The 13,645-nt window shown below is 45.1% G+C and overlaps 1 protein-coding gene and 1 long non-coding RNA gene across 3 annotated transcripts in view; one reads left to right on the top strand and one right to left on the bottom strand.

Moving 5' to 3' along the window:
* Window positions 1–9,297: 9,297 nt before the first annotated feature.
* Window positions 9,298–11,617, bottom strand: LOC144280511 (uncharacterized). Its single transcript, XR_013348910.1, has 2 exons — window positions 10,627–11,617; window positions 9,298–10,539 (listed from the first exon to the last, which is right to left on the bottom strand). It is a non-coding gene; the product is annotated as an uncharacterized LOC144280511 (long non-coding RNA).
* The window catches only part of LOC144280510 (D-3-phosphoglycerate dehydrogenase-like), a 27,636-nt gene continuing 25,237 nt past the window's right edge, over window positions 11,247–13,645 (top strand). The window contains exon 1 of one of the 2 annotated variants that reach the window (XM_077842633.1): window positions 11,247–11,540. In XM_077842633.1, coding sequence (XP_077698759.1) covers window positions 11,403–11,540 — 138 coding nt within the window. In that variant the 5' untranslated portion in view covers window positions 11,247–11,402. The remainder of the gene's footprint in view (window positions 11,541–13,645) is intronic. The other variant, XM_077842634.1, reaches the window with a different exon arrangement.

Raw genomic sequence — 13,645 nt, 5'->3', positions numbered from 1 at the left:
TATGTATCTATATCAAACTCATGACTATATCTGATCTTTCAAAGTATTTCCTGCCTTGCTACATGTTTTTGCCAGATTTGCTTATAATAGCCATTTGATTTTTCAAATGGATTGGAAATGCTGCCTGTTATCATCTCTCTGAAGTATCTAGACCCAAAATAAGTATAATAATAATAACTAGTGCCTGGTGGGCACTGTTGGAACTCTCTTGTTCCGAAGGCTAGCCAAACTGAAATAGTCCAGAGACATTCAGTAACAATAGCCAATAAGAGAAGTAAAAGAACCTGACAATACAAAGGGGATCTAAGATTCCACAATATTTCATACCTGAATGCTGTCAACACATCCACAAGTAGAGTCCCTCTTACATATTCCAGATAATCAACTCTCTATCCCTTCAGTACTTATCTATCTCTTTTTGGATAATATGCACACTCCTTGATTGTAGGGCTATTCCTGACCTGGCCAGTGCCCATCCTCCTGCCTCATTACACATCAAGTCCCTCTCATATCCTACTCTCTGATGTTACTGATTAGTTTGCACTTTCCAGAACATGCCATAGTTCCTCACACACTGGTACTCTTATCTATCCCATTCTCTCTGCATAAAGTGAGATATACTTACTAGACTGCTGCTGTGGGCTTTCAATATTCAGCTCAGTGTCCCCGGCATTAGGACTTCCTCAGCCTGGCCCCACAACCCTGCCAGCTGACCTGGTTTCCTAGTGCATCTGAGACCACATTCACCAGGGCATTTCCCAGACTTTTCTGTGTCACTGATTTACCTGAATGTGTGACCCACTGACTATCAGCGGCTCAAAGCCACAGATTCTTTCTTATTTGCATAGTTCCTGGCATATTTTAATTGAGCCATAAATGTGAATAAACAAATACATAAATGAATGAATGAATGAATATTTACCCCAGATGCTTCAACTCTACTTTGTTTGACTTATAGTTGAGGTGAGTCTTATAAGTTCGTACAAATAGGCAAAGCACAAAGAGACACTGAGGTAAAGTAACAAGCAATCAATAAAATGCCCACAAGAAAAACAGTCTCAACGAAAATGGTTTCAGAATAAGAGAAAATAAACAATCATCTTTGAACACATTTGCCTTTTTTTATCAAGTACGTACTCTTCAAACACACCCAGAAGAGTCGTCCCTCTTTTTTCTCATCATGGAAAAGTAGTAACAAGTAACTTGTTTAGGATGCTTGCTTTTAAGTCATGTTCACATTATTTTTTTCAGGACATGTTCACAATGATTCTGATTTCAGATGAAGACAATGAGCTACATAGAGAAGTGACTTATCACAAATCCAGTAGCCACTATGTAGACAAACTGAATGTTTATGAACTCTAATTATCAGATTGCTGATTTACATCTTCTCTGCCTATCTAATGTCCTAGAAGTCTCTGTCTGCCTCCTGGAGAATACAGAAACACAAATACTTATTATGTGCATATATTATACATCATCTAATAACTTGGTACATAGATGGTTGGACCAAATTGCTAATGAGACTATAATCATGAGCTTGACTCTAGAATTTATCAGTTATCTTTTTTTCTCTCTCTCAGTCTTTTGCCAATTTCTCATCCCGTCAAGTGCCCCTCTCAGTGCCCGTCACCCATTCACCCCCACCCCCCGCCCTCCTCCCCTTCCACCACCCCTAGTTCATTTCCCAGAGTTAGGAGTTTCTCATGTTCTGTCTCCCTCCCTGATATTTCCCACACATTTCTTCTCCCTTCCCTTATATTCCCTTTCACTATTATTTATATTCCCCAAATGAATGAGAACATACACTGTTTGTCCTTCTCCGATTGACTTACTCCACTCACCATAAGAAATTTTGCCAATTTCTAAGTTAAAAACTCCTCTGAAGGGCAGCCCAGGTGGTTCAGTGGTTTACACCTGCCTTCAGGTGTAAATTAGAAATTTTGCCAATTTCTAAGTTAAAAACTCCTCTGAAGGGCAGCCCAGGTGGTTCAGTGGTTCACACCTGCCTTCAGCCCAGCTGTGATCCTGGAGACCCGGGATCCAGTCCCACATTGGACTCCCTACATGGAGGCTGCTTCTCCCTCTGCCTGTGTCTCTGCCTCTCTCTCTCTCTCTCTCTCTCTCTCTCTGTGTGTGTGTCTCTGCTCTCATGAATAAATAAAAATGTTTTTAAAACTCCTCTGAGACATAAAAGGTTTTTCCATAACCTCCTTTTCCAAATCAATCTCTTTTCTTTTCCAACAGAAAGCATCTGCTACAGGCAAGCCAACCTCCCCCTTTCCCCATCTTCATCTCCACCAATCTCTAATGCACATTACTGCTTCCATACTTGTGCTTAGGAACCACCAGAAAGGCCCATTCTACTTCAGTGCTTATCCTGTCCCATCCTATCCTATCCTATCCTATCCTATCCTATCCTATCCTATCCAGTTTTAAAGACCCAGTCCACCATTCCATGAAGGTGGCTTCCAGAAAAGCCAGCCCCCAGTGATCTAGCCCACCTCTGAGCAAACCACCAAACATATGGTCCATTCCATTATCTTGGTACTTAATGATGATAATAACATAATGCTTTATTATTTTTCATATCTTAACATTTATTACAGCTTATAATGAAGTCTTCAGTAAATGTTTGTGAAACAAACATTCTTTCTTATGAAAGAATAGTATAATGATTTTATTTAAATTTTCTAATGTCAGACTATGTTTGAAATATCACTGAGAACTGTTTGAGGACCATCACAGGTCCTGAGCCCTGAGCCTACAATACCTAATGGATCAGCAGCCTGGGCGGCTCAGCGGTTTAGCGCCTGCCTTCAGCCCAGGGCCTGATCCTGGAGACCTGGGATCGAGTCCCACGTCGGGCTCCCGGCATGGAGCCTGCTTCTCCCTCTGCCTGTGTCTCTGCCTCTCTCTCTCTCTCTTTGTGTCTCTCATGAATAAATAAACAAAAATCTTAGAAAAAAATACCTAATGGATGAAGAGGCCTTGCTCCTGATTTAAAAGTGTGCCTCTGATACTAGTGTTTTAAGGTGAAGTTTTGATGGTGGAGTTCCAATCTCATGGAAGATACAGAACTTACCCTGCTCTTCTGTAAATTTATCCTTTTTTTCCCTATGTCAAATTCCCTACACAGAATGCAAATTTCTTTGGGAACAGAGTGTGTATTTTATTTACTCCTGCATTTCCTCATATTACCAATCTCACAAAACACGTTGTACAGAATAAGTGTGTAATCAGTGTTTGTCCATTCATAAATGGCATGCTGCTCGCTACGTACAGCTTCATGCAGTGGGTAAATTAACCGTGGTGTCAAAAGACTTGCACCAAGTCCCTGGTCTGCCACTCTCTAATTTTGAGCAAGTTATGTAACATTATTGTATTTACCCACATAATTAGCATTGCCGGGGCTCTCCATGCCTTTGTATAGATCCAGACAGTATCATCTTCCTTCTGCCTGAAGGACTTCCTTTAATATTTCTTACAGTGAAAGTCTGCTGATGATCAATTCTTTCTGTTTTTATATGTCAAAAAAACATGTCTTCATTTCTGAAAACTGTGTTTGCTGGCTAAAGAATTTTTTTCTCTTTTCAGGGTTTAAAGACATTGTTAAGCTTTCTTATTGCTTGCATTGATAAGAAATCTGCCATCATTCTCGCCTTTGTTCCTCTATATGTAACGTCTGTCTTTTCTTCTGGCTGCTTTTAGGATTTGCCCTTTTTTCAACTTGCCTACATGATCTTTAGTGTAATATTTTTTCATGTATCTTGTGCTTGAGATTCATTGAGCCTCTGGATTTGTTGATTCATAGTTTGCTCCAAGTTTGGAAAAAATTTGGTAATGTTACTTCAAATGTTTTTCCTCTCCCTCATGCCCTCCCTTGCCAATGTGCAAAAAGGAAGAAAATTCCAGTTACATGTATATCAGGCCACTTGAATCTTCGAACAACTCGCTGATGCCCTACTAATTTCTTTTCCCAGTCATACTACTCTCTGCATTTCATTCTGAATAGTTTATATCAATGTCTTCAAATTCCCCAATCTTGGGGTGCCTGGGTGGCTTAGTTGGTTAGGCTTCAGACTCTTGATTTTGGCTCAGGTCATGATCTCAGGGTTGTGAGATCAAACCCCAGCTAGGGCTCCCCACTCAGCCAGGAGTCAGATTCCTCCTTCCTCTCCCTCTGCCTGTCCCTGGCTCACACAGGTGTGCTCACTTTTTCTTTCTTTCTCTCTCTCTCTAATAAATAAATAAATCTTCAAATTCACCAGTTATTCTTCTATAAAGTCTAGTCTACTGTTGAGTCCATCCTGTGACTTTTCATCTCACACGTTGTAATTAACATCTCTAGAAAATTGATTTGAGTCTTTTTACATCTTCCATGTCTATATCTGACCTGGTCACTTTTCCATTAGATCTTTTGAGTATATGGAATACAGTTCTCAGACTTGTTTTAATGTCCCTGCCTATAATATTTTTCATCTGTGTCAAGTTCTAGGTTGATTTTCATTAATTGATTTTGCCCTCATTATGAGTCATTGGTTTCTGTTTCTTTGCATGCCTGGTAATTTTTTATTGAATTCTATACATTGCAAGTCTTCCTTTTTGCACATTGGCAATTACTATTTTTCTACCCAAATTCTCAAGTTGATCAGGGATGTGATTAAATTAACTAGGAACAGTTCAATCTTTTTGGGTATGTCTTTTAAGCTTTGTTAGGCTATATCAAAGCAATACTTAGTCTAGAGGTCATTTTTACCACTATAGAAGCAAGAGCCAGTGTCTTGTGAATTATGAGGGTTTCTGGTCTGGCTGGAAAGAATAGCAGCTGTGTGTGGCCTGTGTGAGCTCTAGAGATTATTTCTTCTAGAGATTATTTCCTGGATTCCAGTAGTTTTTTTACATGCACAAAGTGGTCAGCCTCAGCTGCAATTGCAAAAGACTTTCTCTTCCATATTTCCAGAATTACCAGTTTTAAGCTGGATCCTTTCCACTATTCTCTGTGATGTAACTCCATCTTCTTATCTCAGGGATACCACTGAGCATCACCTAGTTTCCCCATTTTGACCATGGCTTGGAAACTCTCCAGATAGTAAGCAGAGGCAATCATAGGACTTATCTTATGTGCTTCTTATTTCTCAGAGATGACTGTCTTTTGTTCTAACACCCAGTGTCTTGAAAACTAGTGTTTCTTATATTTGTCTTTTGTTTTAGTTGTTTCAGGTAGGGGATAAACCTGGACCCTATTACTCTATGTTGGTCACAAGCAGAAGTCCTGTGCAGCTTCTTTGAGAGCCTCAATTGCTCACCTCTGAAATGGTGTTGATAATATAAGTTTGTTCTACCTTACTGAGTCATCACTATTTTATGAATTGCACAATTCCTACATAAGATATATGACCTTATTTGCAGAGATGAAATGTGCATACAGGTAACTGTGAGAGAGGTAATATTTAGATTGTATCAGTTGGGATCCCTGGGTGGTGCAGCGGTTTGGCGCCTGCCTTTGGCCCAGGGCGCGATCCTGGAGACCCGGGATCAGATCCCACATCGGGCTCCCGGTGCATGGAGCCTGCTTCTCCCTCTGCCTGTGTCTCTGCCTCTCTCTCTCTCTCTCTCTCTGTGACTATCATAAATAAAAAAATAAAATAAAATAAAATAAAATAAAATAAAATAAAATTGTATCAGTTATTTGCACATTAGTGAGAATGGTAAATCCAAGATTTAACTCAAACAGATTCAGAATTGACAGTAGCATTAAAGATAGCAACCCGTTTGCCCCAGGCTTTCTCACTCTGTATAATACAAGAGATTAGGGGTCCTATATAGAAGAGTAAGTCTAGATGAGACTAAATTAATCAATGAATTATTCCAGATTAACCTAAAATACAACAATAAATGTTTCGATCAGAAGTTAAAGAACTGGACCTGGAGCCTGGGTAGAAAACAATACTGCCTCTTCGAAGATTTAAGGTTGGAGAAAGAGTAACTCTCACCTGAATATGTCAGAAGGTGACCTTAGAGGAGAAAAGAGTAATTCCAGGTCATGGATGGGAAGTTGGCTATCTGGAAGAGTAATGAAATTGAAGAACCTGTTAAAGATAGAGATTAATTTCTGCAGTGTAGCCAATGCAAACTGAATAAATGGAGACTTTGAATTTGTAACTCATCTCATATATATATATATATATATATATATATATATATATATATATACATATATATATATGTATATGTATTCTGAAATCACCTAGGCAATGTGCTGTAGAACTTTGGACCCTTGGGCTTGAGAGATGTTGAGGAAGCCTGACCTTGGAGCCCATGGTTTCAGGGTGTAATGCTAAGGTTTTGTAGAGTGCTACAGACTGAATGTTTATGTCTTCCTAAAATTCCATATATTGAAGCTCTAACCCCAAAGGGATGGTATTTGGGGCCTTTGAAGAAGATAATTAGATTTTAAAGAGGTCATGGGGATAGAGCCTCCATATAGGGATTGGTATTCTTACAAGGGGATAAAGTTATCAGAGTGCTGTCTTTCTGCCATGTGAGGACCAGCAAGGAAGAAGCCATCTGTAAACCAGGAATAGGGCTCTTACCAACAATTCAGCCATAATGACACCACAATCTTGGACTTTTACCTTCCAGAACTGTGAGAAACAAATGTTCCAACCATCTAGTCTGTAGTATTTTGTTGGAGCAGCCTGAGTTGACTAAGGCATATATAGGAAAGTGGTTCTGTCCTCTACAGGTGTCTGATTCATTTTGGTGATGACAGGACATGAAATGGAAGAAACTTTCAGCCAGGTATCTATGTAGAGATATCCATTTTGTCTTCAATGTCACTTCCTGTGTACATGGTAAACATTAAGGGAGTGACAGTGCCAGGATCCTCTCCCCACCCAATTCTGCCCAAGACCCTAGTGGCATTGAGGGATCAAACTACACCTTCTCTAGGCATTGGTCACAATGCTTGAGTCTTCAAAGGTGTGTCAGAAGACTGTGCCTCAAGCCACAGAAGATTCTTTTATTTAGACGAGCGTCTATGTTCTTACACTACATTAACATGAGAGGTTGAGTTCCCTGGTTCTTGCCCCTTGCCTCCCTTCTACTACTCTGCCGGCACTCACCATGATGACACCAGAATCTCTGCCAGCGATGCAGCCAAAGGCCCAGGAGGCACTAGAGTGATGGCCAGCAGGTCCTGCTCTCCCATAGCTCACAATCCAGCTCTTGAACTAGCTGGGGGTTGAGCCGCACCTTGTCCTTCATTTTCTCTTTCATCTCTGGCCTCAGATGTCACACTTGTCAATCACATTCAGAGTCACACCCAATTCTCTCCTCTGTTCAAAACCTACTAATATTACTCAGAGTAATAAATCAAGGTCAGTTCAATGGCCTACAAGGCCATATTCCTTCAGGCCCTTCTTACTTCTCTAATTTTATCTCCTGCTGGTCTTCCTTACTGCATATAATGTATGGTACTCAGGCATCCTTTATCAACTAACCATCCAGGAAATAGATGCTTGAGGAGTTGGGAGGAGAAGGTGAGAGATTCCTCAGGTCCTGCCCATCCTGTCTCATTTGAGCCTTGACTAGGACTACCCAAGAATCTTCTTTGTTTGTTTTAAGGTGAAATTCCCTGGCTAACAAGAGGCAAAGTAGGGAAGGGTCCATTTAATGTTCCTTCTATCCTCTCTGTCTTCTAAAATTTCTTTTTGCTTCACTGCTGCTTAATCTCTCTGTCTAGGTGAAATTTTGTTGTTTTCACTTCACATGATTTCCAAGTTTATTAGTTTTCTATTGCAGCTTAACAGTCATCACAAAATCGGTAGCTTAAAACAATGCACCTTTATTCTCTTGGAGTTGCTGGGTTCCAAAGACAGAAATCAGTTTCATAGGCCTAAAGTCAAGGTGTCAGCATCACTGCTCCTCCCAGAAGCTATAAGGCTGAACCTGTGTCCTTGTCTTTTCTAGTTTCTAGACACCACCTGTATATCTGGCTTGTGGCTCTTCCTCCACTTTCAAAGCACATCATTCCAATTTCTGATTCCATCACCACATGGCCTTCTCTCTCTCCTCTGACTCCCCCTGTATCCCTCCCTGAGGACGTTTTTGATTATATCACACCACCCAGACAATCCAGAACCATCTCCCCCAAAAAAACTCTGTAGCATAATCACATCCCCAAAGTCCTTTCTGCCATGTAAGTTAGGTTGTGGGTATTACTCTGTGGACATCTCTGGGGAGTCATAATACTGCTTATCAGACCAAGATTTACATTTCTCAATAAATACCAATATCTTGGGCAATTTCTTAGGCAACATAGAATCCTGATTTCTGCCTGTGATCAATAATTATAAAATTTGAAGGGCACCTTGAAGAGACCACTTTTAGGCAACAGGTTTGAGCAATGGAAACCTGAGCAAGGCAGAAGAACCCACAGCAACCACAAGATGAATGCAAATGGGCTCATTAAGCAACCACCTCAAAAACGGTCATAGACCCTAACTGACCCTTTACAATCAGGCATAGTTCCTAAGATTACTCAAAAAAAAGTTTTGGGGAAGAATTCCATATGTCCCCATACTCCCTCCATCTGCCCTATAACTGTGTCCTCTCACTATTAACTGGTTGCAGTCTCTCCTTTGCTGTCCTGTCCATTGCTTCCTTATGGTATATTCAATAAACTTCTATCACTTTTATTTTCCTTTGCTGAATTATTTCAACACTGGCACCACCAGTCCCCACCCAATTGGGATGTCCCACATTTGATGAAACCCTCTCTGATCAGAGTACCCCACAGGGCTGGCTGCTCAGTTGGCAGAGAATGTGATTCTTGATTTCGGAGTCATGAGTTCAAGCCTCATACTGGAGTAGAGTTTTCTTAAAAAAAAAAAAAAAAAAAAAAAAAAGCTATAACATGAAAGCCTGTTGCACTGTTCCTTCATTTTACATTTTAACAATTTTTTAATTTGAGAGACAGAGAGAGAGCAAGCATGGAGGGGAGCAGAGATAGAGGGAGAGAGAGAATCTTTTGTTTTGTTTTGTTTTGTTTTTGTTTTTTTTTTTGGAGAGAGAGAATCTTAAGCAGATTCCACATTGACTGCAGAGGCCCACACAGGCTGGATCTCACAACCCTGAGATCATGACCTAAGCCAAAACTCAAGAATGAGACACTTAACCAGCTTTGCCACCCAGGTGCCCCTGTATTATTGTTTCTAAGTTGAGTATACTAATTTAGAGAAAGGAAGACTTTTGATTTTATTTTGAAAAATGCAAGGACAACAAAATTAGAAGTTTGACTAGAGACTAAAGGTAATGCTTTAATCATAGCTTTACAACCTATTGTCATGTAACTTTTGGCAAGTCATTTCACTTCTCTAAATTGTAAAGGTAGGCTGAATATTATCTCAGATTTACCATAAAACACAAATAATAGTGGCACCTATATCATAGAATTGTGACGATTTCCTGAGTTACACTTTAAATTATTCAATAAATAATTATATTATCATTATGACTATATTACACTTTGTTACCATTCCTAATCCATGTAAATATGGGCTTCTAGCAAGAGGTTCATGGGATCACAGGAAGCACATGAGTAGGCTGTAAATGGTGTACAAATTCCGAAAACTGTATGAACAATTTAGAAGGTGAGTGGAAAGAGGTTTTGAGACATTGTAGTTAAAAGTAAGGAGATGAAGAAAAAGAAACAAAAGCAAAAATGAACTATTGGGACTTCATCAAGATAAGAAGCTTTTGCACAGCAAAGGATACAGTCAACAAAACTAAAAGACAACCTACAGAATGGGAGAAGATATTTGCCAATGACGTATCAGATAAAGGGCTAGTTTCCAAGATCTATAAAGAACTTATTAAACTCAACAGCAAAGAAACAAACAATCCAATCATGAAATGGGCAAAAGACATGAACAGAAATCTCACAGAGGAAGACCTAGACATGGCCAACATGCACATGAGAAAATGCTCCGCATCACTTGCCATCAGGGAAATACAAATCAAAACCACAATGAGATACCACCTCACACCAGTGGGAATAGGGAAAAGTAACAAGACAGGAAACCACAAATGTTGGAGAGGATGTGGAGAAAAGGGAACCCTCTTACACTGTTGGTGGGAATGTGAACTGGTGCAGCCACTCTGGAAAACTGTGTGGAGGTTCCTCAAAGAGTTAAAAATAGACCTGCCCTACGACACAGCAATTGCACTGCTGGGTATTTACCCCAAAGATACAAATGCAGTGGACACCTGCACCCCCGGGACACCTGCACCCCGATGTTTCTAGCAGCAATGTCCACAATAGCCAAACTGTGGAAGGAGGCTCGGTGTCCATCGAAGATGAATGGATAAAGAAGATGTGGTTTGGGATCTCTGGGTGGCGCAGCGGTTTGGCGCCTGCCTTTGGCCCAGGGCGGGATCCTGGAGACCCGGGATCGAGTCCCACATCGGGCTCCCGGTGCATGGAGCCTGCTTCTCCCTCTGCCTATGTCTCTGCCTCTCTCCCTCTGTGTGTGACTATCATAAATAAATAAAAATTTTTAAAAAGAGATGTGGTTTATGTATACAATGGAATATTAGCCATTAGAAACGACAAATACCCACCGTTTGCTTCGACGTGGATGGAACTGGAGGGTATTATGCTGAGTGAAATAAGTCAATCGGAGAAGGACAAACATTATATGGTCTCATTCATTTGGGGAATATAAATAAAAGTGAAAGGGAATAGAAGGGAAGGGAGAAGAAATGTGTAGGAAATATCAGAAAGGGAGACAGAACATGGAAGACTCCTACCTCAGGGAAACCAACTAGGGAAGGGGAGGAGGGCGGGGGGGGGGGTGTGAATGGGTGATGGGCACTGAGGAGATGAGCACTGGGTGTTACCTATATGTTGGCAAATTGAACACCAATAAAAAAATTTATAAAAAAAAAGAAAAGATTCTGCATGGCATTAAAAAAAAAGTTCTTGTTGAGGAATTCTTGAAGATGTTCTTAAGAAAGAAGGGAACGTGTAGCAATGCTCTCAGGGCGAGAACAGATACTTCTTTTGAGATACGGATCTGCCACCCGCGCAGAGTGGGCTTCTACGGGCTCCCCAGGTGTAGGGAGGGCTTTGGCTGAGACTGAGAACTTCGTCGCTGGAGAATAATAAAGTGGGCGGGAACCGGCTCTGGCGGGAGGACGAGGCGGAGTCACCGAGAGTTTGAGTGTTTCGGTCCAATCAGAAGGACGCTGGAGGCGGCAGGCGCAGAAAGGGGAGAGAAGCGCGGGGCGGGAGGCCGAGGTCCCGCCCGGAGGCAGCAGCCCGCCTACCTGAGCCTCGGCTTCTCCCCCAGGTGCTCCTGCCCCGCCGGCGGCCTACCCCGAGGCTGACGCCCGCGATGGCCTTCGCAAATCTGCGGAAAGTGCTCATCAGTGACAGCCTGGACCCTTGCTGCCGGCAGATCCTGCAGGATGGAGGGCTGCAGGTGGTGGAGAAGCAGAACCTGAGCAAAGAGGAGCTGATGGCCGAGCTGCGGGTAAGGCGGGCGGGAGGGAGACGAGAGCCGCCGAGCTCGGCGGCATCCCCTGCGGAAACGGCGGGGCCAGCGCGCCCCCCGCGCCCCCCGGCCCGGCCCCGGGCAGTCCCGGGCCTCCCGCGTGGGGGTCGGGGGGGAGGAAGGGCGGCTCCACCGGGCCGCGGGCTGCACGCGGGATGCCCGCGCCGCCCCCAGCGCCTCGGCGGCAGTGGCCCCGGCAGCGCGGCGCCGCCTCTCGGCCCGCGGGGACGGGGAGCGCAGAGGCTTCGGCGCGGGGAGCCCGGGGACCGCCACCCTCCGACTAGTCCCGGCTCGGCCTGCGGCTCCAGCTTTCCGTGGGGGGCGCCGGCGGAGCCCCAGCCTGGCCCGTGGCAGCGGGAGGGGCTGCAGCGCAGGCCAGGCGACCGGGCCAGGCCCGCAAGCCCCGCGCCCGCCTCTCGTCTGATGCAAGACCGCCGCGCGCTCTCCCCGCCCCTGGGCCTCCGGGGAGCTCTCGGGGGAAGGGGGCGGGCGGGGGCGCCCCGGTCCTAGGACCGCCCCTGCGGCCGCCCCCCCCCCCCCCCCCCCCGGGATCCCGGCTCACTTACCTCCTGCTGCCCGCCTCCCCGGGGGCCTCGGCCGCGGTCAGGAATGGCCAGCTGGATGAGCCCGACCCCACAAGCCCCCGGGGAGTCTCTGCGTCGTAGCAAACCTCTCGGGCCAGCTCGTTGCGCTCAAAGTTGGCGCAATCCACTTCAGATCTTTCCCTGCGTGTTTGTAAGGGGCCTGTGGGGCTGGCTGCCTCGTGCAGCCTTCGGACGTTTCTTGCGTGACCTCTTGGCTCTGCTCCTGCACCCAGCACCCCACCTTCCAGCTCCCACGACCCCGCGGCCCCAGCGGACATGCACCTGTTCCATTTTCTCCCTGGAGGGCCCCTTGACTGAAAAACCGCAGAGGCGGCTGCAGTCGCTTTAGCTGTGCTGGAACCACACGGTGCTGGAAACCCACTGCGCTCCCTTGTCTGCCCTGGCACCTGCCGCTGTGTTTCTCCACGAGGCTGCCCTCCTCCCACCCCACCGCACCCGCGCCGGTGCTGTATCTGGTGACTTAGAGAGTAACCCTGTACTGTCCTGTACTTGGAGGAGCGGCTGACCCGGCCCTGCCTTCAAGAGGCTTGTGGACCAGTCAGGGGGCCTGGCCAGCGCTCCAGGGTTGACCAGATGACACAGTACAGACAAAGCCCCAAGTGAGACCCCCCAGCAGCCTAGCCTCCCCCTTCTCCGCCGCTGCAAAAGTGGAACAAGACGGGTGCTTAGCCTGAATGGGGTGGGGGACAGGGGCTTGGGATCTGATCCTGGAACACGGTAGGATTAGATGGGAGGCAGGCACCTCACACTTGTCACCTCCTCTTTTGTATGGGTGCTATCAGTGGCCTTGGCTCAGGGCAATGGCCAGAAGGCAGTGCAGTGGCTTCTAGACCAGCTTCTGACCCTCCCTCCGCCAGAGCAACAGGGTGGGATGAGTGGCCTCACTTGGGGCTTTGCAGCTTTCTTGTGGAAATTAGAAATCCTCATGTCTAGGATTTTGAGAGAGGGACCGGGGGGGGGGCGGGTGGGTGGGTGTTAAAGGCAGAATTGAGAGGAACTGGAGGCCTCTCCTCTAGTGGAGGGGTTCCGAGAAGTTGGGAAGTTGGCTGCGTGGATTGCTGGGATCTGGAGCGGCAATTTGGAGAATATATTAAAGGCACTGAAATCTCCTGGCAGGAGAGGGGTGTTTGTTGGCTACTGGCTGGCGGCCTCGTTGGGCAGTTTGGGAACCCCCAGCCTTCCTGTCTGTCTTTGTAAAACGTTCACGTCAGAATACCAGTTGCTCAACCTGGAGAGGCCTCGTGTCCACACTATGTCTTCTTATTCTGGGTGGGGAGGTGTCTGAGTTGGTGGCCCCTGCCCTCTCCCATTAAATCTTTCATATTGACAGAAGTTGGAGCTCGTTGCCTGCCCAGGCCCGGCCTCTCTTCCCACTCCTTGGTATTCTGGGCAGGCACAGTTTGCTCTCACTGACTCCATGGTCGGGAAGTACAATTACCCCTGAGAATGGTGCTTTTCAGACTCCACACAAGTCACAGT

This window comes from Canis aureus, chromosome 12 (assembly GCF_053574225.1).
Source record: "Canis aureus isolate CA01 chromosome 12, VMU_Caureus_v.1.0, whole genome shotgun sequence".
Classification (NCBI taxonomy): domain Eukaryota; kingdom Metazoa; phylum Chordata; class Mammalia; order Carnivora; family Canidae; genus Canis; species Canis aureus.
This window is presented reverse-complemented; position numbering and strand designations above follow the sequence as displayed.